Source organism: Globicephala melas, chromosome 16 (genome assembly GCF_963455315.2).
Source record: "Globicephala melas chromosome 16, mGloMel1.2, whole genome shotgun sequence".
Taxonomy (NCBI): domain Eukaryota; kingdom Metazoa; phylum Chordata; class Mammalia; order Artiodactyla; family Delphinidae; genus Globicephala; species Globicephala melas.
The window spans coordinates 24,553,627-24,579,331 of record NC_083329.1 but is presented as its reverse complement, the minus strand read 5'-3'; the positions used below and the strand labels follow the sequence as shown (position 1 = coordinate 24,579,331).

Genomic DNA, 25,705 nt, shown 5'->3' with positions numbered 1-25,705 from the left:
TTGATATGCTTTTCCCTTATGTTGAATATAGCGTCCTTTACTTAAAAACTGTCATTAATACTTTTGTATGATTATTTCAAGCGGATTTTGGAGTATCAGCTAAAAACACAAGGACAATTCAAAGGAGAGATTCCTTTATCGGCACACCCTATTGGTATGTATTCAGTTTTATGGATTTGCAGCGTTAGTTATGTCAACAGTTATTATTACTCATGAATTTTGTCCACATAATCAATTATACTATCTTTCACGTGGTTTGTGATCACTGCTCTTAAGTTAAACATCTTAATTTTCAGTTCTCTGTCTTCATAGGATGGCTCCTGAGGTAGTCATGTGTGAAACATCTAAGGACAGACCCTATGACTACAAAGCTGATGTTTGGTCCCTGGGTATCACTTTAATAGAAATGGCTGAGATAGAACCACCTCATCATGAATTAAATCCAATGCGAGTGCTGCTAAAAATAGCAAAATCTGAGCCCCCTACATTAGCACAGCCATCAAAATGGTAACGTATTCCTAAACAATTTTTTTTAAGAAGCAAAACTGGATGCTTTATTCTTCCAACTTTCCAAGGGTATTTAAATTTAGGTACATGGTACAAAGATTGTATGAAGTAGAAAACTGATTTTTGGTGTATTTTCAAGACTTAAGGACCATATAAACTCCTGTAACTAACTTTCCCCATAAATTAAAAGATACCAGTGATTTGAGTTCTACATGAAAGAGATATTTTCTGTACTATGAGAAAGTGAGGCATATATGTGATTGATCTGTATTTGTGGAGTTTAATATAATGGAAGGGGGCTTCCCTGGTGGCGCAGTGGTTGAGAGTCCACCTGCCAATGCATGGGACACAGGTTCGTGCCCTGGTCCGGGAAGATCCCACATGCCGCGGAGCGGCTAGGCCTGTGAGCCATGGCCGCTGAGCCTACGCGTCCGGAGCCTGTGCTCTGCAACAGGAGAGGCCACAACAGTGAGAGGCCCGCGTACCACAAAAAAAAAAATATATATATATATATATATATAATGGAAGAATTTTTGTGATTTTTAGCATACTTATGGATATATGGCTGTATCTCAATGACTTAAACTATGAATCTATTTACATATATGTAACTTATATTTATAGATAAATGACTTATGACATTAATATTCTCATAACTAGTTTTCTTATGTTGAATTAATACTATTACATACATAATGGAACTTAACCATAGTTTCTCAGAGTTTTGATTTTTATTAGCAAGAAAAATAGAATGTCATTATTAAAATTTTATTTTGAAGGTCTTCAAATTTTAAGGACTTTCTAAAGAAATGCTTGGAAAAGAATGTGGATTCCAGGTGGACTACATCTCAGCTACTGCAGGTAAGATAAGAGTAGTATGACAATGGCAAACCATATAATTGTTGTAACATCTCTTTAAGAAGAATACAGTTTCAGATTCCTTCAGTGTGCCCTCTCTCCACTTGAGTTTCCCTGTGCAGACTCACTCAAGGTTCATTGTAGTAGTTAACATTTGCTTTACAAACATTTGCTGCTGTTATTAAAGGGCATTTATTTAGCTTTTAAATTTCTCGTATGCTTTTTTGATTCGGTTTAATTGTGTTTTTTTCATTTTGTTTAGTTATTTCCACTTTATCAGTTACTTACATTTTGTTTCTCCAGTTACTAGAAAACAAGCACCTTGGTGGCAGGGGCCATGAGCTAATTAATTTTTTTTTAATGTCCCTTACAGTGAGGGTAAATGTTCAGTAAATATTGCTAACTTTTAAAAAATGTTGTTAAAGTGATTGGATAATTTTGTTTTATAGCGGGACTTGTTTGTAATATTTGAAATAAAATTTTGTCAATAATAGTATAGGTAGAGAAATAGAATGACAAGTCTTGAGGCAGTTACTGTTAGATTGAGTACAACTCCTCCATTGTAGTTTTTTCGGTTGATCTATTTATCTGGGGGGAGAAGCGGGAAAAATTTCCTTTCTCTGTACAACAAGTATATCCTTGGAACACACTTTCTCTTATTATTTCACTACCCCCACATTTGAAGGCCTTAATCTGTGACAAACACCAAGTGCTGAGTGTACAGAGGTGAATAAAATACCTTCTTACTCTTAAGAATATTTGAACTATGTCAAAAAACAGATGTTTATAGACACTTTTTATTAATTTTTATTGGAGTATAGTTGCTTTACAATGTTGTATTAGTTTCTGCTGTACAACAAGAGAATCAGTTGTATGTATACATATATCCACTCTTTTTTAGATTTCCTTCCCATTTAGGTCACCACAGATCATTGAGTAGAGTTCCCGTGCTAAACAGTAGGTTCTCATTAGTTATATATTTTATGCATAGTAGTGTATATATGTCAATCCCAGTCTCCCAGTTCGTCCTATGCCCCCTTCCCCACCTCGGTAACCATAAGTTTGTTCTGTACATTTGTGACTTGTTCATCTATACCATTTTTCTAGATCCCACATATAAGTGATATTATACAATATTTGTTTTTCTGACTTACTTCACTCTGTATGACAATCTCTAGGTCCATCCATGTCTCTGCAAATGGCACTATTTCATTCCTTTTTATGGCTGAGTAATATTCCATTGTATATATGTACCACATCTTCTTTATCCATTCCTCTGTCAGTGGACACTTAGGTTGCTTCCATGTCCTGGCTGTTGTAAATAGAGCTGCAGCGAACATCGGGGAGAATGCATCCTTTCAAATTACGGTTTTCTCTAGATACATGCCTAGGAGTGGGATTGCTAGGTCATATGGTAGCTCTGTTTTTAGTTTTTTAAGGAACCTGCACACTGTTCTCCCTAGTGGCTGTACCAATTTACAGTCCCACCAACAGTGTAGGAGGTAGATACTTTTAACGGAACTTTAAAGCTTTTTGTAATTCTTTTATTGAGGCTTTATACATATTGTTACTTTCTAACAATTAAACATATTGTAAACATACTGTTACTTTCTAAAACTAGTAATGTACTTGAAACTTGCTTTAAATTTTAATTTAGATTTTAGGTTATGAAGTTTTCAGACATACAGAAAAGTATATATACCTACTACCCAGATGTAATATGTTATCATTTTTGACATATTTCTTTCAGATTCTTAAAAAAAGGTACAGATACAGTTGCAGGCAGCCCCTACTCCTGCTCAATTCCCTCCCCCTCCTTTTCCCAGATGTAATATCATCTGAAGTTGTTTGTATTTTTCCTACTTATATGTTTATGTTTTTGCCACATAACAATGTGTTTTATATATTTGAAATTTACTTCACAAGCATTTCAGTTGTTACTGAGTATGCTCTTTTTAATGATTAAACAGCATCCCTTTGTGACTGTTGATTCCAACAAACCAATTCGAGAATTGATTGCAGAGGCAAAGGCTGAAGTAACAGAAGAAGTTGAAGATGGCAAAGAGGAGGATGATGATGAGGAAACAGAAAATTCTCTGGTCAGTATTTAGAAAGGAAATTTCATTTAGGTCATTTTTAGAGTTGAGTTTTGAGGTATGATTGCAGCTGTGTCTAAGAATTAATTGATGGGTAGCATTACAAAAACCTTTAATTTTTGAGGTGAAGATTTATTAAGTTTGCTCCTTGCTGCCCATTTTTGTCATATTTATTATGTGAAAATTTGTCAATTCTTTAAGTTATTTTTATAATTTCATCAAATTTTACTGAATAAAGGTATTAAATCAATATATATATGAATTAAATCATTTTTATATATGAAACGTTATTTTGGTTACCATCTTGAAATTATGTTTTAACACTATAACTGTATAAAATCTTTTTTAGCCGATACCTGCAAGTAAGCGTGCCTCCTCTGACCTTAGTATTGCGAGCTCTGAAGAAGATAAGCTTTCACAAAATGCTTGTATTTTGGAATCTGTCTCAGAAAAAACAGAACGTAATACTTCTGAAGATAAATTTAACAGTAAAATTCTTACTGAAAAACCCACCACCGATGAACCTGAAAATACTGTGGTAGGCATTAATGAACATGTTAATGATACTCATTTAGAAGCTATGGCTGAACTTCATAATAGAGCAACAGTAATCGAGGAAAATGGGAGAGAGGAGAAGAGACCCAAGCTTGAAAATCTACCTGACACAGAAGACCATGAAACAGTGGACATTAATTCAGTCAATGAAGGAAAAGAAAATAACATAATGATAACTTCAGAAACAAATATTGAACAGAATCTGAAACCTGAGGAAGAAGGGGATCAAGAAAAGCAACAGATATTTGAAAATAAGTTTATAAAATCTGAAGAAATTGAAGACACTGCTATTCAGACAATGGATTTAGTTTCTCAGGAGACTGGAGAAAAAGAGGCAGATATTCAGGCAATTGAAAGTGAAGTTGAGTTTACAAAGGAAGACACCCTCGAGGAATTGGGAAGAGATGACAAAACTGAAAAAGATATGATCAGTGATACAAGCAAAGTGATAGGAACAAATGAGGCAGAAGACATTGCTCAGAAGGCAACTGAAAACAGTGCTGAGGATGCTCAGAGTAATGATGGGAAAGAAGTGGGTGAAGTAGGCCAGATATTAGTGATCAAGTCCACAGAGGGTCCTGAGGCTGGTGGTACTGAAGAAGTTTCTATTAAAGAAATAGTTGAAACTAATGAGATAGATCAAAAATCTGTAGAAGGTAAAGGTGAGGAACAGTTAATCAGCAGTTCAGAGAACATAGTGGAGACCAATGAGGAGCTCGGGACAAATGAAGTTGAGATTACTGAATCGAGTAGCACTGAAGGAATGGAGGTCAGAAGTGCGGTGACTGATAGGGACCAAAAGGCTTTAGGAAGTGAAACTCGGGATGCTCGTGAAGCCACTGCTCAGATGGACACAGAGCAGAAAGATATCCCGTGCGAAGTGCCAGTTAAGGCAGAACCTCAAGTTCCTGCCACTTCACAGCCCAGTGAACCTCAGCCTGTTCTAATACCCAGTATTAATATCAACCCTGAAGATGCAGAAAATAAAGGAGAAATAGGTGCTTTATCAAAAACTGAAACCATGTTACCAGAATCTGAGAATCAAAAGGAAAATGATACTGATTCAGGCACTGGTTCCACTGCTGATAATAGCAGCATTGACTTGAATTTATCCATCTCTAGCTTCCTAAGCAAAACTAAAGACAATGGATCAATATCTTTACAAGTAAGTGTGCACGGGTCCTTGTTTGGGTGTTTCTTTGTTATTTTGGCAGTTGAGAGTTTATGTGAAACTGACATCTTGAAAACAAAACAACACTAAATCAGTGTAGTATTAACCCTATAAAATCCTTAAGGCCTATGAGGGCAATCAATTAAAAAATAAACTAAGATTCCGGATGTAATCTTTAAATTTTTTTGTAGTACCTATCTATTTTTGCCAACTTGATAGAAATAGTATAATACAGTTGCTTACTGGAATTTGGGTTTTCCTATTGTACATACCTAGGTATAATTGTAGCAAGAATCAGCAGTATATGAAAGAATTGAGGACTTGAAAGAATGATCTCTTTTTAAGAATGTTTAGGGTATAAACAGCCCTTGTTACCACTGGCACGTGCGGTGACCACTCTTACCTCCTCAGTCATAGCAATCGCTACTGCCGTGAGAATCATCGTGGGAAGAAAGCCAAACGCTAACCCTCGAACACTTGGAGCTGTTAAGCATAATTCTCCAATCTGAGTTACTGGGGGGGCTGTGTAGAAGTATGGAGTGGGGCCAGAGAATACGTATTTATAGCAAAAGATCCCATGGAATTCTGATACAGGTGAGACTCTGGATTGACAGGTGGCAGAAAAGCAGAAAGAACTGAAGAAAATTGACCTTAGGGATAGGACGCCAGGGCACGACTGATCAGCCTGCGTATCTGCCCCAAATTATTACATGTATTGCCGAGATGGTCTTCAGTTTTCAGGTTGTTTCCCTGCTGAAATTCCATTAATCTGAAGTTCATTCACTGACTTAATAGTTAGCCTTTCCAAAAAATTCAGATACTTCTGTGAGAATTAAGGTGATATTAGCTGTGGATACTTTAGTAGGAACTGAAGAAATGGAAAATTTGGAGGTTACAGGGAGGTAGATTTATTTTTGGAGCATGCCCACTTTAGGTTTTAGATGAAGTCTGGATAGGGTGGCCGTAGTTCAGGGCTCAGGGAGAGCAGTTTGAGAATACTGGAAGCCTAGAGAGTACAACAGTAAGAGGCTGAAGAAAGGTGATTAGTAAGTGCCAAAGATCAACTTAAAAATTCTAATGCATTTTGAATGTAGTATTTTCACATTCCCCTTTTGCTCCCTCTGCTTTCTAACCTTTTCCACCTATCAAAACTAAGTAATTATCTGTTCTGAATACTTACATGTTTACCAAGAAGTGTTTGTAGCAGTGTTACACTTCTGTTATTTCTCTTTGCTTTTAAAAAGCATTTGGATAACCAACTGAGAAATGAAGAGTTTGGTCTTGATAAAGAATTTTGGGCAATAGCTGACAGGCAGATCTGGTATTTTGGGAGTACGGTAAAGGTGCTGTCTTTCTAGTAACTCTAAAATCACTCATCCCTCTCCAGCCCTGAGATGGAAGAGGGCTGGTGATACTATTGTTGATGAAATGGATTTTGAATCCCAGTCCTGGCAGTGTTTATAAGTTATATGGGAGCCTTTCAAAATGAAATTCTCAGCCACGCTCAGACCTATTGATTTAGATTCTTTAAGGGATGAGCCCCAGGAATTCATTTTTAATTGCTTTGTAAGTGTTTCTAAAACAGAAAAGCAGAGGTATCTGCGAACCTACAAGATAAAAAGAGGAAAGAATGGTTAACATGTGAAAGTTGTACTAATTACTCTTTTTTGTGAATTGCTTGTTACCACTTGTGCCTAATTATGATGTGGTATAAAAATTCTACATGTACATCATCAAAATGCATAATTTCACTTGAAAAAAATTGATTTTATCTGTAAAATCATGTGAAAGTCAAATGAGGTGTGAGATGATATAATTGGCTTCAAAGTTGAGTCTTACTGATTTCTATTCATACTTTATAGTGTAGTCTTCATAGCTGTTCAGTTTCTTGTTTTTGTTTTTTTAAGAAGAAAATGTTTTCTCTCTCTAGTATTCCCCATATAAAGCCTAACTAAAATAAAATCTCACTCAGGAAACAAGAAGACAAAAGAAAACGTTGAAGAAAACACGCAAATTTATTGTTGATGGTGTCGAAGTGAGTGTAACAACATCAAAGATAGTTACAGATAGTGATTCCAAAACTGAAGAATTGAGGTTTCTTAGGTGAGTAGAGAAACAACATGATTTAAACTGGTTTTGTGACTTCTCAAGTCTCTGCAGAGTCTGAAGAATAGAAACAAGAGTAAAGTCTTGGCTAATTTTGGATTCTTGTATTACTTTTCCATTTGAAAATAAATGTTACTTTTAAAGATTTTTTTCTTTTAAAGCATTACTTCAAAGGTGTAACTTTTGCTGTCTTTCTCTATCCTTGCCATTAAATTTTATCAGACGTCAGGAACTTCGGGAATTAAGATTTCTTCAAAAAGAAGAGCAAAGAGCCCAACAGCAGCTCAATGGCAAACTGCAACAACAGCGAGAGCAAATTTTCCGGCGTTTTGAGCAGGAGATGGTGGTAAAGTCTTGGAATTTTGTACCCTTTTGTTAATAAAGAAATTTAAGGCTTAGAAAAAAACCCACCACTGGCAGGTTTTAGAACTTGTTCTCTGATTACTAGATTTCTCTGGCTTTGTGATGCATTTCTCGCCTTTATCTCTTTGGTGTTTTAGATGCTTTCTTTTTTCTTCTCTTCTCTTCTCTTCTTTTCTCCTTTTGCCTGACTTACAGTGTGTTGGGTGTTTTCATTTTTCTCTGATTAAATCTGTCATGAAAACCTGGAATCATGAAGCTAGTAGATGGTTTGCAAAGTTCTTAGGTGTGCCTGTTGCTGTATAACTTTTTATTGTTACAATTTGACCTCTCAGAATTAGAATCCAAGATTTAAACCAGTCTAGAGCAGTTGTCTTCAAACTTGGCTGAGTATTAGAACTTCCCGGGGAATTTTTCAAAATACACTTACTTCTCTAGCTACTACAGTTAAGCTTCCACATCCCTTTTCACAGCTGCTAGAGAAGTTAGTGCTGACTTGTAAAGGGTAATTGTCACCGAGTCTTTAAATTTTTACTTTGTGTTCAAAGTTGGAAAAGGAATTATTAATGTGATATAAAATTTCAGTAACTTATGTTGAACATGTAGCTTAATGTAGGTTAGAAAAAAGATCATCTGAAATGTTATAGGATTCATGGTTGATTATAGTACTTACATTTTTATAATTTTAAGTGGTAAGGATTGTTTTGTGTGAAGGTTGGCATTGCTGATTACATATGTTGGATCATAACTTAGAATTCCTAAGAAAATTATGAACTTTTTTTCTCTTTGAGTATTTTTACAGTACTTATATTCTGTTTTTTTCAGAACCTTATAAAAACTGTTTCTCCCCCCCCATATTTTCCAAAATATTTTGCTTTTTAATTTTTTTAAAAAGGAAACACCCTTTACAAATACCTGTGTCTAAAATTGCAATGTTACTCAAGTATTATATAAGCAGGAATCTTTTGTTGAGAGAGTAGATTTATAATTCTAAAAGGTTTGTATCAATGAAATATGATGTTTAAGAATCTTAATGAGGAAGAGTAAATTTGAAAATGACAAGTAATGGTACGTTTTTAAAATAGACTTCAAATGAGACCTTTGATTTATCAAAAATTTTATAGGATAAATATTGAAAATTTTCTTTAGTATTTCATAGCAACTGGATATTCTTCTAGATTGTCTAAAATTTTTGAACATTCTACACTTGTACAATAGAAAAAAGTGTTTCCCATATTAGAAAAAAACGAAATGCACATCTTTTTGAAAAAGTTTTAAAACATATTTGAGTGCATTTGAACTTGTTCAGTATTGCAAAGGGTACATATGACGTCACTCAATTTAAATGCCAGTTATGTGCTCTTAGTAAACATCTTCAGTATAATGATATGAGCGTTAATGTTAAAGTTAAATGATCTTGAGCTACATCATTTTACAGAGCAAGAAACGACAATATGACCAAGAGATTGAGAATCTAGAAAAACAGCAGAAACAGACTATTGAACGTCTAGAACAAGAACACACAAATCGCTTACGAGATGAAGCCAAACGCATTAAAGGTGAACAAGAGAAAGAGTTGTACAAATTTCAGAATATGTTAAAGAACCGAAAGAAAGAGGTAAGTGTAACTACTGTTTTTAATGTACACTTAAGACTGTCTAAGGAATTAAGATAATACTTGGTAGTTAAATGGCACTCATTCATTTTTTTTTTTGGTCTTCCCAGCAGTTATGTAGGGTAGTAGTAAGGTCAGATGTTATCTCATTTTACTGCCAAGAAAACTGGAATAGAAGAGGTTTTAATGGCCTGTTCAAGTTCACAAACTATTATTAAATGTCCAGCTAACCCTTGAACCAAGTCTTCAAATTGAGTGTAATCCATTTTCCTTTCAACCTATCACTTCTCCTTTATTAATGCAACATTTAAGGCCTGACATAGTAATGTTTTTTTTCAAGAAAGCATACTATGTTCTGTTTGCCGGTGGCAATAATAATTCATCTTAATATTTATTTGTAATATTTAATTCTTGCTTAAAAATTTTTTTTCTCTTGATTAGCTTGATTACCTTTCTTAGACTTTGTGTCAAAACAAAAGCTGAGTAAGCTGAAATTTGAAATAATATCTTTAAGTTTATCAAATTGTGAGATACTTTGAAGAATCACAGGTGGAAAATATCTGTAAAGTCATTTGATTATAATGAATTTTTTCATTTTTCCTGAAACTGTTCCATATTGTCATAGAATCTATTTGTGGTATTATTTACTATGAAAGATTGTCATTGTTTCAGAAAGAGGATTTACATATTGTATTAGTGTGTCTTTTTCTTCCCCAATTAAAATAACACTAAGAGAGCTTTTACATATTAGCAGTTTTGAGAGATAATTTTATAATTTATTCTGTTCCTTTAGTGTAAGAGGAGAATTTATCTTTTCATGATATGAAAGACCCCAGGACAATATTATGATCAGTTTTATTAGTTTTGGAACACACTAATATCAGCCAAACTAGTGAATACATTTTCACTTTTGTTGCATGTCCCAAGTACTCAGATTCATTGATTTTAACAATGAAATTATGCAGATAATGGAACATCATTTTGCTGAACTTGAGGATTGGCTTTAAAAAGGATAGAATCAAGCGTTAATAAATACAGTGCATTCTATGATTTCTTTAGGTAAAGATAAATGAAATGGTATATAGCCTTTTGATTTGGCTACCATTTCTAAAAATTACTGTTTTATTACTGTTTATTATATTTTATATAGAATTGCTCTATATACCATGATGTATGCCTTTACTGTATTAACTAAATATTAATTTTCTTGAAACCATGAGTAGTTTTTATTGAGGTTATTTTTTAATATCAGGTTAAATTTTGTAGGCAAGTATATGATTTAATTATAGATATATAGAAGTTTCTAGTTATTGTTACTGTTTTGGAGAGGTTTAGCCAGAGAACATGTTTGAGATAGCGATATGCATATTTTAAATAATTCTATTCTGTATTTTTTTCCTTACCGCTAAACTTCTTGCATTTGGGGAGTCTCTTCTTTTTCATGGTGATTTGGTTTCATGAGAGATTACTGATGGGAAATTTTAAATACACTATGTTAAATCAAAATCAGTCTCTTTCACAGACCGTCAATGGCGTGTGGTGATTTGGAATCTGGTTGCTTTTGGTGCTTCTACTTATAAACACGTGATCGTCTTTCGTAGTTGGATTACAGATCTATTGTTAGGTGGAATACATATCTAGGGTTTTGAAATGATTGAAAGAAGGAGCTCTAAAATACACTTCATTTTATAATATACTTTATTTGATATAATAAATCATAGCATATAAACTTACTTTATGAGGGGTTATATTACTGATTTTAAAGCTGACAATTGATTTTGGCTTAAATTATCAGCAAAGGAGAATGTTTTTCTAATCTAATCCCAAAATCATCAGATGTGTTCATTTTTATTGCACCATATATAAAATAGTTTATTATGAAAAAAGAAAACTTAGTGTCCATTTGTCTCTCCTTTGTGTATTCTAATGCTTACTTTCCCTTTTATTTTTCTTTTGATCTCATTAAGTGGATTTCATTTAGAATTATTTCATTGGTTTTATCAAGCCAATTATGAAATTTTACAGATTTATAAATGAATGGCATTTGTTTTCCTTATATCCAATATTTCAGACAATGTCAGTAGATATGTTTATAATTTTATGATCTTTCAAGGTCAGTTGAGTTTATCACCTTTAGTTCAGCGTTAGCGTTGCAAGTAATTCTTTACTGATTGTCTTAGGATCTAAAGAGAGAAAGATATGTAGGGATAATTAAGCAACTAATTTTCCTTATATGGTGTAATGTCCCTTTCTGCCCTGAGATTAAGCATGTTCTATCCTTTCATTCTTTTTCACCAAACTAACACCTGTGCTAATGCATGTTGAAAGGAGCTTTTTAACAACTTGACTTGACTTGTAGCTTGTCTGCTCACATAAATGCTTGCTGTGGAGAAAGTGTTTTTCCCCACCTCCTGCATGCTTATACACTGTAGGTTATAAATGAAGTGGAGAAAGCACCCAAAGAGCTGAGAAAAGAGCTCATGAAACGCAGGAAAGAGGAGCTTGCACAAAGCCAGCATGCTCAGGTAACAGCAGCAGCTTAATGCTACTAAAAACAGAAAGCGGCAATATTCTCACAGCTCAGTAAACCATGGTTGAAAGGGTAAATTCGGTACTTATGTGATGTTGACGTCTCCTTATACAAAGGTTCCCAGGGCATTCTTTATGTAGTACTAAATTCACACTAATGGTGACATTTAAGTTGCTAACGTGAAATTAAGTGAAATGTTTGGAAAGCTGACTCCAGATGAAATAAAGGTGTATGTTAATGTATAATCCACTGTATTCTTATTTTAATCATGATGGAAGCTTGTATTTAAGTGGTAATGTCAATGGTTGATAGAAGATTTTTAGGGCAAAAGAATATAGAGGGTGAGTATATAAGCTTTATGCATACAAAAGGAATGCATATTTAAAAGGCCATTAATTCGGGAGTCCCCTTATGGCCTGGTGGTTAAGATTCCGGGCTTTCACTGCTGTGGCTTGGGTTCCTTCCCTGGTCGGGGGAACTGAGATCCTGCAAGCCTGGTAAATGGTAATGTTAAATGGTAGATCAAATACTTATTACTGTTAAACTCAACAATGTAAGCAACTTAAAACCAGATTTTAAATGTTAAGTATGTTGTTTTTCTTTTTGGTTCAGAATCCAGCAGTTACAAAAATAGACAGTTTTTACCTATATAAACCTGATTCTAGATTATGATAAGGCTGAGCCAATTGATGGGTGAATTCTCTACAAAATAGATAAATTGGTATTTTCAACAGACTTTTCTAGAAGTATCTCACATGAGTATGAGGTCTTTTATACTTGGGATCACCTTTCTTTTAATTAAGCTTGCACTCAGCTGGGAGGCAAAGAGAGAAGTGAGCTCAGTTTGTAGTTACAGATGTTAATGAAAGGAAGAAGAGACATGGATTATTTATTTGTTGCTTTAAATTATCTTTTTAATGTGGGTTTTATGTAATTTAAAAAGTGGTTCCCAGACTTGGATTTTATAGATTCATGAAAAGAAACATAGAAGCAACAAAACCCTTTGGGAGGCATGACAAATGGGTTGCCATTAAAAATTTTTTTTGTTTTTGACAAGGAAGGTTATTTGAAACTGCCCTTTATTTGTCACCATCATTTCAAAAGAGAGATGATTTTAACACCATGAAAAATAAGGAAACTGTCTCAGAATTTAAAATTTTAATAAAACTAGCCTATTTGAATAAATGTAGTTGTTTTTTTCTTCCTGTGAGCCAATGAAAATTTTTGTCTTGGCCTGGTATGGGCATTACTACAAGCACACCTCGTTTTATTGCTCTTCACCTTATTGCGCTTTTGCAGTATTGTGTATTTTACAAATTGAAGGTTCGTGCAGCCCTGCATTGGGCAAGTCTGTCAGCACCATTTTTCCAGCAGCTTTGCTCACTTCGTGCCTCTGTGTCACATTTTGGTAATACTCACAATATTTCAAACTTTTTCATTATTATATCTGTTATGATGATCTGTGATCTTTGATGTTACTACTATGACTTGCTGAAGGCTCAGGTGATGGTTAGCATTTTTTAGCAATAAACTACTTTTTAATTAAGGTATGTATGTTTTTTAGACATAATGCTATTGCACACTTTAATAGACTACAGCGTAAACATAGCTTATATATTTGGGAAACTGAAAAATTCATGTGACTTGCTTTATTGCGGTGGTCTAGAGCCGAACCTACAGCATCTCCAAGGTATGCCTGTAGTTAAGGTGATAATACCAAACACAGCATTTACTGTATGGCACATACTGTTCTAAATGCTTTACCTATATGAACTCATTTAACCTCACAACACAGGAGGTAGTTACTCATATTACCCCCGTTCTACAGGTGAGGGAACTAAAGCACAGGAGGTTGAATGACTCTCCTACGTTCACGCATTTGGTTAGTGGTAGAGCCAGAATTCTCATCTAGGCAAGTTTGGCTCTATGTTTCATACACTGAACCACCGCATCATACTGCCTCTTGTATTTAAGCTACCCCTTCTGTGCCTAATCTAAATTATTGGCTTGGCCCAGTGGTTGTTGGCCATGTCTTATTAATAGGTGAAGAGGAAGTCCTTGCTGGCCACACATCAATTTTGGGGTAATTTGGATTTCAAACCAGAAGATAACAATTTGGTTTAGCGTAAAGGAATGTAAAGTTTTTAATTCCAAAAGGTAATATGTCAGACTCCAGAGTTGAAATTGAGGATTTAGTGTTGAATGGTAAGTGATCCAATGCTTTAATAAAACTTTGTTGGTGATTTTTCATATAATTTGAGGGGCTAGCCTGTATTTTCCAACTAAAGCTGAAAGCAGTAGTAAATTTCTATCTGTAAATTTAATGAAGAATTTAGTAATCTAACAAATTTCAAAAGTATTTCTATTTAGCTACCACTTTTGATGAAGGTGTTAACACATAACTTGAGTCTAATATTTTAAACTTTTTAAAGAGTTTATGAATAATAGCCATATGGTCGTGGAACTAGAATGTATTTGATCATCTAGTCCAGTGGTTTTCAAACTGTACTCTCCGGAGCTCTTGAGTTTGGAAGAAGCATCTCGAGAATCCTTCAAAAGGTGAGGACAGGGCTTCCCTGGTGGCGCAGTGGTTGAGAGTCCGCCTGCCGATGCAGGGGACGCGGGTTCGTGCCCTGGTCCGGGAAGATCCCACATGCCGTGGAGTGGCTGGGCCCGTGAGCCGTGGCCGCGGAGCCTGCACATCCGGAGTCTGTGCTCCGCAATGGGAGAGGCCACAACGGTGAGAGGCCCGCGTACCGCAAATAAAAAACAAAAACAAAAAAAAGGACAGTAGGGCTCTGGGCCCCTGCTTCCAGAGCAGGACCACTTTACATCTGTTTTATAAACTGAGATTGTTTTGGTGAGTTTTTTAAAAAGAGAGTTCAACTGGTTTAAAAACAATGGCAGCAAATTAGAGTTTGGAAACCACTGATCTAGTTCAAATCCTTCATTTTACAGATGAGAAAGAGACCCCTTTGTTAAGTGACTTGTTCCAGGCCTCAGGAAACTCTGCGTTTGTATAATTATTCTTTCCATTTACAAAAAGTCATTCAGCTCTATTCTTACCTGGGAAGTGCGTTGTATTCTGATCCACAGGGCGTTGCTCAGGTCATGATTCAGTCTTTTCAGTTGTCATCTTGTGCAGTCTTCAACGCCCAAATGCAGGACGTAAGTCCCGCGTGCCTTGTAGGAGGGTGCCTTCTTCTGTTTTACCTGCTTTTTCTTTGGCTCACATGTGCCTTTTCATTGTTAGCTTCATTTGTTGTAAATCTAGAAGATTGATAGATGATGTCAGTGACGACAGTAGTAATAACCTGACATGAACTTTATAGTACAGTATTCTTTGAAGAGTTCACATTTGATTCTCGTTGCCAACCCCTAATATAGGGATGGAGTGTATCTGTTTTACAGATGAGGAAATCGAGGCACAGAAGACTAAGTGATTTGCCTAAAGTCACAAAAGAGATTAGTGGTAGAGCTGGAACTAGAACACTTCTACTACAGTGTTCTTTTTTCTGTCTACACCACCACAAATTTTAATCTGAGATTTTCACCTTTTTCAAGAAATATCTTCTCAATAGTATTTTATGAACTTTGCACATGTGAGAAATTGAATGCTGTGGTTAGATTTTTATCTTCGTGTGAAGTGACATTTTGATTGCCTATATGTTTATGTAGATGTTTTAATTATGGATATGGTCAGAAAAGCCATGTTAAAAGTGGTGATTTTAGTTCCATTTAGTTTTCCCTGTTCAAATTGTCCATAATGAATGGTGGGTTGCTATTCTCCATGTTGCAGTTTTAAATTAAGTCTGGAGTTCCAGGCTGTATTCTTTCTCACAGTTTCTATAGGGAAATGACTAGCTTATTTAACACTGTAATTTTTGTTTGTGATGTTTGATATACACAACTGGAGTAGATAGAATACAGCTTGATTTCAACCCCTCCTTCCCCCTCCTGAAATTATTTATTTATTTATTTATTTATATTATTGTCAGCCATTGGACTCTATAGTTTTCTGAAAGAGTAGTCAAAATGTTAATTATTTTTTGACGAGAGGGAGAAATTATGAATTACGAACACTTTTCTGATCATTACCATTTTTAGCTTTTAAGTTAAAGTGACCAGATGATGTACAAATAGTGCCACGTATCATAACCCTTTCTTAGAGTTTTCTAGAACCCAAAGCTGTATTTTTAATGTTCACAGTTATCTGACTAATAGGATAAGATTCCTTATCAGAATTAAAACTTGTACATTTAAAGAACACTCATTTTACAATTTCTGTGTCCATTTTGAAATTGTTACTCTTAGTGATCAAATTGATCTGTTACTATTTTTTTAAATGAGTGTAATTTGTGCAGTCTTTTTGGAATGTAAGATCACTTTTCTTTTAGATCCTAAGAGTAATTTCTAATTACAGATTCCACTGTGAATGTATTATACTTGGCTTTTGAAGTTAGGAAATTTAATGAAAGCTCAGTGATATTAAACTTTCATTTCTTTTGTGGTAATAAAATATATTAATGTGTAAGGGACCTTTTCGGTAGTTTTTGGCCTTAATATAAAAAAAAAATCAAATGTGCAGTATTCTTGACTGTGTAATCATCCACACTCTGCTTGATTCTTCAAGTCCATAGCTCTGTAAGGCAGCTGGTGTCTTTGCAAACTCTGATGGTTAGGAAACGCTTCCATACATTGCCTGCCTTGACCTGTTGATCTTTATTTACCTTCTGGAGCAGCACAGTGCTAGTTCTGCCCGCTTCTGTATAACAATCTTAGCTCCTTTTTCCTCATATACTGGCCGCTTCAGGGCATGCTTTTGTAGTTCCTTGTCATTCATTTTGAGTCTTGATCTCTGGACCCTTATTCCTTGCTTTGAGTTCTCTGTGGCTTACTTTTGAACCTTTCGAAGTATGTTACTAAGGGAAGGGACCCACTACTCTTTATATGGGCTGACAGATAAAACCAATTTGGGACCAATAGAGTGGAAACTCCTCGAAGGCAGTACTGTCTTTTATTAATTTTAGTAACCCTGTAAGTAGTACAGTCCCCAGCATTTACTAAGTGCTTAATAAAGGTTTTCTTTGACCTGAACTCTTATCTTGTTTAATTTAGACATAAATATAATAATATGACCAAAAACTGCATTGACAAGAAATCACGTTCACTTTTTTAGTGGCACTGGCTTATACAGTTGACCCTTGAACACCTCAGGTATTGGGATGCTGACCTTCCGCGCAATTGAAAATTCACATACAGTTTTACAGTTGGCCCTCCGCATCTGTGGTTCCACATCTGGACATTCATCCAACCATAGAATGTGTAGTACTGCAGTACATACTTAGTGAAACACTCCACGTTTAAGTGGACCCACACAGCTCAAACCTGTGTTGTTCAAGGGTCCACTGTGTTTACCTTTTTTAGTTTCATGTAAATATTTATTTGCCCCATCTTTTACACTTGATTTTTTTGATAAATATAAATGTAATATTTTTATTTATGATAATCTGGACCCATTATTTCTGTCCACACAGATATTTTTTAAAAGTTCTTTATGCAAACTAGTGGTAAAAATGTTGAACAAAAGAAAACTTTTGATATATCTGCAGGTTATATTGTTTATTAAACAAGCTTGCACATAGAAATTTCACAGTGAAATTAGAGAATCAATTTAATTTTTATTACAAATGATATTTACTGTAGGAAAAGAGAAGCTTGACAACTTACTTTGTTACAACTGCTTATAAGATAGGATGGGGATTTTTGCATCTCTTTAAATAAAGCTCAAAAGCCTTATTCTAGATAGTTGAATTTAAATATTCATTGAGTTTTTATTTTTTTCTTTGCTGTGATAAAGCGATGTAGGTGACTGTAGTCAAGTTGGCAGTTGTAAATTTTTTTTGTATAAATTTGCTCAGCATTTATTATATCTACGGAACTGACAACTTGCGTGATATTTTTGTTTAATGACACATAAGTACATTTCCTGTCCCCAGTACATAAGACCATAGCTCAATAAATACAAAAGTACATGTTATTCCACTTGCAACTGGCAATTGTATTTTATAGAGACAGTTTATTAGTCTTATACAGTAGCAACTGTATATTTGTATTTATGCTAAAATACAAATCATGATGTAGATGAAACAGCAGCATTTGTGACAACAAACTAACAGGATGTCATGGATGGTAAGACCTGATTCTCACCTCCAGAGAAACAGTAGTAAGACAAGCATCTTGAGGAGCACTGCTGACTCACTCTTTGTGCACTGAAGACCAGGCTGGTAGTGATCTAGATCCTGTCAGACTCTGTCCAAGGCCTAAAAAATAGTTCCAAAATGGATCTTGAGGTTTTATATCTCTTAGGTGTGCAAGAGGAGGGATTATAGGTGAAGTGCTGCTCAACCCCAAATTTCTAAATCTATACTCAAATTGATCAGAATACCCTTGAGCTGATCACAAACTGCTGTAACAGCCAAGAGGGGGATGGAGAGCCAAATGTTTACTGGCAAAATTTGCATTTCTTCAATTTGAGTATGCTTCCTTTCCTTCTGCAAATGTATAATCTAGCATAATGACCATAAGTCACTTCAACCTTCCCTTTCCTTACACAGTAATTGAAGGATTTTTTTTGAAAGTATAAGTTTGGCATTTGGGCAAAAATAGTATGTAGTCAGTAAATACTGTTGAATGAATGAGTGAATCCCTTACATGTTGGTAGACTTCTCTGATTATAAGGAATTTTGTTTGTAGAGTCATAAAATGTTAACTCATTTTCCTATTTCTAGTTCACATTTCTCTAGCAATGCATTATTTCTCATTAAATCCTTAAAGTATTGTTCTTTTTAGGCACAGGCTAAAGATACAGAATCTGTCTTTCTCTGTTAGTGTAGCCATGGTATGGCTTCGTCTTTATTAATAGAAAAATAGAGAGTTTAAAATCCCGATATGTTTTTCTTGTTTGCTCTTTATTGCCTCTCTTCCTGAAAGACATTTCTTGTTTATTCTTGTTTTGTCCACACTCTAGTGAAATGAATAGTCAGTTTTAGAAACTGTAAATTTATTTTTTTTCCCAAAGATGTAGGGCATTTTAATTATGAGTGGGTTATGGACTTCTTTTGTATGTGTTATTCTTAATAGTTTAGAATATTATGTATTCTAGTACTTCCTTTCTGGGCTTGAATTGGGTGACTAATACATTTATGTTATGTCTATACTATATAATTTTGGTGATTTTTAAATCTAGTTGACTTTAGAAACTTGGTTCAGAAATCTTGTTAATCACTAATATATACAGAGGTATAGATAAATGGATGTTTTGCTCAGTAGATACTTATTAACTGATGGTTAACTATGTCTAATAGGAACAAGAGTTTGTTCAGAAGCAACAACAAGAATTAGATGGCTCTCTGAAAAAGATCATCCAACAGCAGAAGGCAGAGTTAGCCAATATTGAAAGAGAGTGCCTGAATAACAAACAACAGCTCATGAGAGGTATATGAAATTATGCAGCATATGTATATATATATATCTCAAAACATTGCAGAGATATACCTTGGAAATTATTTGAATGTTTTCTTTTGCTAGAGTGGTAGAGGGAAAGATGAAGCAACTTAAATAAGAGGAAAATACTTTATAAAATTAAGAAATACTGCAATAGAAGTGAACATAAACATATAATCCTTAAAACATCTTTTTTGTCCAGATGATGGTAGAAATATACCTGAATAATTTTATGTACTCATTATGCCTTACAGTGTTGGTATACTTAAATTGGCTACATGATAGAATGGAATTTTAAGCACTTATTTCCCCTAACAAATACCTTATAGTTTTTTTCTTTCTCATTAAGATGATTAAATGGAATTTTGGTGTTGTGGGTAGGGCATTCTCTGTTTACAGGACATCAGAGCAGAACGGAAAGTGGTAATGGATATTATCTTTATGTTGGTAATATTGCATTTATAGCTCAGAATGTCCGTGTGTATTAATTAGTGTATTAGAACACTTGTATGTAAATATTAAAATGAAGACCAAAGTACATTAGTAAAAAGAGCAAAGTTACATTTTGAAATTGCTTTCTTCTTCTAGCTAGAGAAGCTGCAATTTGGGAGCTTGAAGAACGACACTTACAAGAAAAACACCAGCTGCTCAAACAGCAACTTAAAGATCAGTATTTTATGCAAAGACATCAGCTACTTAAGCGCCATGAGAAGGTTAATGAAAGGAAAATTTGTTCACTTTTTTGTTCATTTTAAAGTGTGCAGAGCTATTTATTTTTGAAACATATTTTTTACAGAATAAAGTTCAGGTTTCCTTTCTTTTATCCTAAAATTTCTTTGAAATTTGGAGTAATTAGTTGTATGTTGGTCACGATTGCAAACTCTTTTCTACAAATTCCAAGGAAGGTAACTAATTACAATGCTTAAAGACCTCTTATACATTATAATCTTCATCTTGTCTCTCAGAGTTAGCTATTTTGGCTCCATTTATGGTTCAGGTATCGTAAAAATGTGGACTCCCTATACTTAGTATACGAGAGTCAATATGAATCTCTTATTACTAATAGCTTATTTTTCTTATAAATTATTTTTTGCCTAGTATTTTGCTGGTTGGTATGCAACAAGGGAGAGAGTAATTTGGGGAAGCAACAGCAAAATGACATGTTTGAGCATACATGTGGGTACTGAGTATTATATCTACATCACTGGACTCTGAAACTTTCTTAGGAAACGGAACAAATGCAGCGTTACAATCAACGACTTATTGAGGAGTTGAAAAACAGACAGACTCAAGAAAGAGCAAGACTGCCTAAGATTCAGCGCAGTGAAGCCAAGACTCGCATGGCCATGTTTAAGAAGAGTTTGAGAATTAACCCAACAGCAACACCAGATCAGGATCGTGAAAAAATTAAACAAGTAAATAAGAAAATTACTCTCTTTAAGTTTAAAAGTTTTGAGTGGCCTTTAGGAGTAGCACATAATTGTGCTGTAAACATTTGGAGCTACCTTGGGCTCGCTGATGTTCACCATGGCTCTGTACACATATGGCATATACCAACTCAGTCTCCCCCAGGTGCTGGCCACGGAGAGCTGTTCTCTTCCACGCCCCACACCAGATCCAGGGCTAGGCTGGTCCTAAGACCAGCTCTGGGAATAAGATGACTTGGCCAGCTTTTCAGTCAAACGTGTGGTCTCACTATACTTCTACAGTCACAGATCCCACACGCAAATTAACTGAGGTCACTAAGCAGGTAGGAGGAAGAAGGTTTTAATCAGAAGTCTCTCTCCACCTCCCTACACTCCACCAAAGCCATGACGTAGACTCCAGCTTTGAGTCCCAGCATATTACTACTTGAAGCTTTAGTTTATTGTACTTTAAGCTTTGTTACATTCCCTAATTACACCTTTGGAAGATACAGAAATTACATTACTTGTTAACCATATTTATCTTTTGTTTTTCTTACTTATAGTTTGCCTCTCAAGAAGAAAAGAGGCAGAAAAATGAGAGAATGGCTCAGCATCAAAAACATGAAAATCAAATGCGGGATCTTCAGTTGCAGTGTGAAGCCAATGTCCGAGAACTGCATCAGCTGCAGGTTAGCTGCAGAAGCATGAATGCAAAGATGGTACTAGATGCACAGTACAGGTGGCTGGTTTTGAGGAAATAATAGCTGCTCAGAGGAAGCTGCACATTGCTTGTGAAGATGCTGGGATTTAAAGGTTTTCTTTCCTCTGTAGACCCAAAGGAAGATCAGTTTAGTATCGCAGGCACTTGTTTAGAACTTACACAGCCGTGATTAGTATAAACATGAAGCTAATTTATGATATAAGAAGTTGCATCTTTCGGGCTTCCCTGGTGGCGCAGTGGTTGAGAGTCCGCCTGCCGATGCAGGGGACGCGGGTTCGTGCCCCGGTCCGGGAAGATCCCACATGCCGTGGAGTGGCTGGGCCCGTGAGCCATGGCCGCTGAGCCTGCGCGTCCGGAGCCTGTGCTCCGCACCGGGAGAGGCCACAACAGTGAGAGGCTCGCGTACCAGTAAAAAAAAAAAAAAAAAAAAAAAAAAAAAAAAAAGAAGTTACATCTTTCAAAAGTACTATTGAGAATTTTTAGTGTATTTTGCAAAGAAGATGAACAAAGTTTTAAAAATGATGTAGGCATTTTTTTATCATTCTGAATTTAAAATTTCTTTTTATTTAAGGAGAAATAGTTCATTTTCTTCAAGGTTTTTGAAAAAGGTGATAAGTATATGAAAATTCTTTTCCTAAGGAATTTAAACATTACTTTAGAGAGGACTGTTTTTGAACCTTACCTGGAGTATGCAGCTCTCTAATATAATATAACATAATATAATGTATTGTAATGTAATATAATTTCTAAAATGTTTACAGTTTCAGAGTAGTGTATACATTGTGGATATGCTACATATTTGCTTAATTTACTAGAGTGGAATAGTTTCTAACCCCATGTTCTGGTACCATTGGATAACATGCTTGCAAGTTGCCCTCTGAAGTGTCAGTTTTGTGAGTAAACCTTCTTAGAAGGAAAATCAGGATCAAACTACTTCTTTCTATTCAAGTTCTTTTCATATGGATAACAGATCTAGCCTCTAAACTTGCAAAAATGAAGTTATGACTCTTTTCATAATTCTTGGCCTTCGGTTGTTAGAGGAGAATTTCAACCTCAGTAATAGCTTTATGTTTAATGAATACTTTATTATTTTGGAAGATAATTGTATTTGTGAAAAATTGCTAACTTGATCTGAAATTTTTTAAATCCAAACTTTATTTGCAGAATGAAAAATGCCACCTCTTGGTTGAGCATGAGACTCAGAAACTAAAGGAGTTAGATGAGGAACACAGCCAAGAATTAAAGGAATGGAGAGAGAAATTGAGACCTAGGAAAAAGGTAATTTTAAAAGCTTTAATTAAAATATACTTGCATTCATCCATCCCTCCATCCTCCCAGCTATTGGCTCTTTACCTAATATGTGTCAGGAGCAGTGTCAGGGACAAGAGACACAGAGATGAAGAGTCAAAGTCCCTGTCCCCGAAAGGTTCAGAATCTAGTTGACAAGCCGTTGCAGATCAGTAGCAGCATTTGTCTGAAGGAGATAAGCACAAGATACAGAGCAGAGGAGCACAGTGTGCCAGCAAAGGAGGAGGAGTGCATAAGTCTGCTCAGGGAAGTCAGGAAGGGTCAGAGAGGAGATGCCTTGTAAGCCAAGTGAGGCTTGTTAGATGAGTAAGAGCTTGCTAGGAGGACAGACAGATTGGAGTGGAATGGGGGCAATTTAAGCACAGAAAAGAGAATGAGTGAAAATAATGTGTACAGGAATCATAAGTAGCTCCCTATCATTGTAGCATTAGAGGGGGTATGTGCCTGTGTGTAGGCATTAGGGAGGGAGAGAGGGAAGGGATGACAGCTTTGTCTGGATGGGTCGACTGGAGCCAGATTACACGGCCCTTGTGTGCTGTGTTAATTGACAATTTAGTAATATAGAGATGGCTTCCTACACCGCGCCAGCCAGCCAGCCAGCCAGCCAGCCAGCCAGCCAGCCAGCCAGCCATCTAGCCATCTTCTTTGTTTGCACTTGACTCCCTGCTAGCCTGGTCCAACTGGTCAACCATTTCAACTCTGTCTTTGCTATTACTATATGATTCTCTCTCTTTGCCAACTGTCAAACTTAAACCTTTATTTTCTCTTGGGCTTCCTGCCTGCTATACATTTCAACGATTCCTTTCTTCCATTCACCCAATGGGTTAATCAAAGAAATATGTATTTAGCACCTACCATGTGCTAATAGTGTGGCTTTTTAACTTGAATTTTGTTTTTTGTTACATTTTTGAATAGGTAGTTCATTCATGTGTTTCTGCATTCAAAGGGTACACAGAGGGGTGAAAGTGAGAAGTCCCTTCTCCAGTTCCTCCTTTCACCCTTTGCAGTCTAGCTTTTGCCTCAAATTCCTCCCCAGTTGAATTGGTTGACAGTGGTCACCAGTGGCATTATCTACCTGTTCTTCTTAAAAATCTTCTTAAAATTTTTTTCTCACCTGACTTTTGTGACATACTCTTTTCTTTCTCTGTGCTCTTTCTTTGTCATCTAGTCACCGGAAATGTAGACATTTTCCAGTTTTACACTCTTACCTCTGCTCTTTATCTTGATGATCTTGTAGATTGTCATGGCTTCAGCTGCATGTTTAAGGACAATTCCAAAACTTGTATAGAACATGAATTATAAAGTCATACAGGTCTGGGTTCAGATCTCAGTGCTGACACTGATTAATTTTGTCTCTTAACACTTCTGAGCCCAGTTTTCCTCATTTGTAAAATGAGGATGTTACTACCTCCCTAATTGGGGTTGTTAAGACAGTTAACGGAAGTGATGCGTGTACAGTACTTGTCCCAGTACTTGAGATGTGGTCAGGATCCAGCAAATGGTTGTTATGGTTATTATTTTATTGTTTTTATTATCAGTTCGTGCTCTCAGCTCTCATTTTCCATATGGATGTTCCATTCCTCCTCATTTCATTCATTCTGTCCCATTGTCATCTCATCAAAGGTTTCTTTTTTTGATGACTGTATATAAAATATAGCTTCAATGCCTACCTCGAACACTCTCTATCCCCTCAACCTTTCTTTGTTTTTCTTCATAATATTCATCACCACCAGACACATTTCTTTATTGTGTGTCTTCTCCCACCAGGATGTAAGCTCCTTGAAAGCGGGGACATTATCTCGTTGTTCACTGATATATACCCAGCTTCTGGAACAATTCCTGCACATTGTAAATGATCAGTACATACCTGTTGAATGTTGTTGAACGTTGACTAAAGATTGTAAACTCAGTGGAGATAAAACTAAACTCAAAATCTTTTTTCTTTCATCTCCATCTCATCTTTCCCCCCCTCTCCAGTCCTACCCACCATCAGGTGTTCTTGCTAACATTTCTGTTCTCTTAACTGACATCTAGGCTAGAAACCTGAATTACCTTTCATTTCCATCACACCCCACGTTCAATCAGATGACAAATAATTTTGACTCTTATTTCATAATATTTCTCTTTCCCTTTACTGTCTTCCTACTATTGGCTTAAAATTGTTCAGTAATGTCCTAATGGTCCTTCTGGTCTCTTGTTCCCTTTCCTCCTACTTGCCTGCCATCACCAGAGTGTTTATCCTCAAGAGCATCTCTGTTACTGTCATAGTGGTGTTGATAAACCATCAGTTCCAACAGAGTAGAATGTAAACACCTCACTTTGACTTTGAAGCCTTCATAGTGCCACACTTTGCCCATATCAGCCCTTCCAGCTTCGTCTCCCACCAGCCACTTTGTTCCCGGTTCATGTTCCAGTGCTGGGTATAGTCACCGCTACTCACAGCAACTCCACAGTTTCCTGCCTCTGTGCGTTGTTTCAGCTCACTTTGTCTGGCGTGTCTTCCCCATCCTGTCTGTCAAATTCTTATCTTTCCTTTGAAACTAAGCTCATGGTGTTCCTCTTCTGAGAAACCTTCCTATACTTCCATCTTTTCCTGTACTTTGTATTTTTACAGCAGTACTTCTCCTGAGTCACTTGTCCACAAAGTAATTGATACCTCAGATATTTATCAAGCACTTACTATATTTGTTCCATATTGTGGGGTTGTAAAGATGAATCTGGTTTAGGTGTTACCTTCAAACAGTTTATAGTTCAATGTGAAAGAAAAGACATGCACGTCAGTAATCAAAATAAAAAAACAGAAAATGGTAAGTTCCATGTGGAAGAGACGGTTAATATCAATAGTTAATAACAGGTGCCGTCTGTTGAGTACCTAGTGTGTGCTCAGTACTTTATTACCACATTTAATCCTCTCATAGCAACCCAGTCGAAGTAGATGGTATTATCGCTGTTTCATAGCAGAAGAA

General features: G+C 35.7%; 1 protein-coding gene across 2 annotated transcripts in view; it reads left to right on the top strand.

The window, feature by feature from the left end:
* Nucleotides 1-25,705, top strand: part of SLK (STE20 like kinase) — a 56,658-nt gene that overhangs the window by 27,042 nt on the left and 3,911 nt on the right. The window contains exons 5-18 of one of the 2 annotated variants that reach the window (XM_070043861.1): nucleotides 82-154; nucleotides 313-507; nucleotides 1,287-1,368; nucleotides 3,336-3,464; nucleotides 3,811-5,181; nucleotides 7,160-7,290; nucleotides 7,516-7,639; nucleotides 9,092-9,271; nucleotides 11,701-11,793; nucleotides 19,166-19,295; nucleotides 19,893-20,017; nucleotides 20,531-20,719; nucleotides 21,274-21,399; nucleotides 22,596-22,709. In XM_070043861.1, the coding sequence (XP_069899962.1) occupies nucleotides 82-154; nucleotides 313-507; nucleotides 1,287-1,368; nucleotides 3,336-3,464; nucleotides 3,811-5,181; nucleotides 7,160-7,290; nucleotides 7,516-7,639; nucleotides 9,092-9,271; nucleotides 11,701-11,793; nucleotides 19,166-19,295; nucleotides 19,893-20,017; nucleotides 20,531-20,719; nucleotides 21,274-21,399; nucleotides 22,596-22,709 (3,062 nt within the window). The remainder of the gene's footprint in view (nucleotides 1-81; nucleotides 155-312; nucleotides 508-1,286; nucleotides 1,369-3,335; nucleotides 3,465-3,810; nucleotides 5,182-7,159; nucleotides 7,291-7,515; nucleotides 7,640-9,091; nucleotides 9,272-11,700; nucleotides 11,794-19,165; nucleotides 19,296-19,892; nucleotides 20,018-20,530; nucleotides 20,720-21,273; nucleotides 21,400-22,595; nucleotides 22,710-25,705) is intronic. The other variant, XM_030865542.3, reaches the window with a different exon arrangement.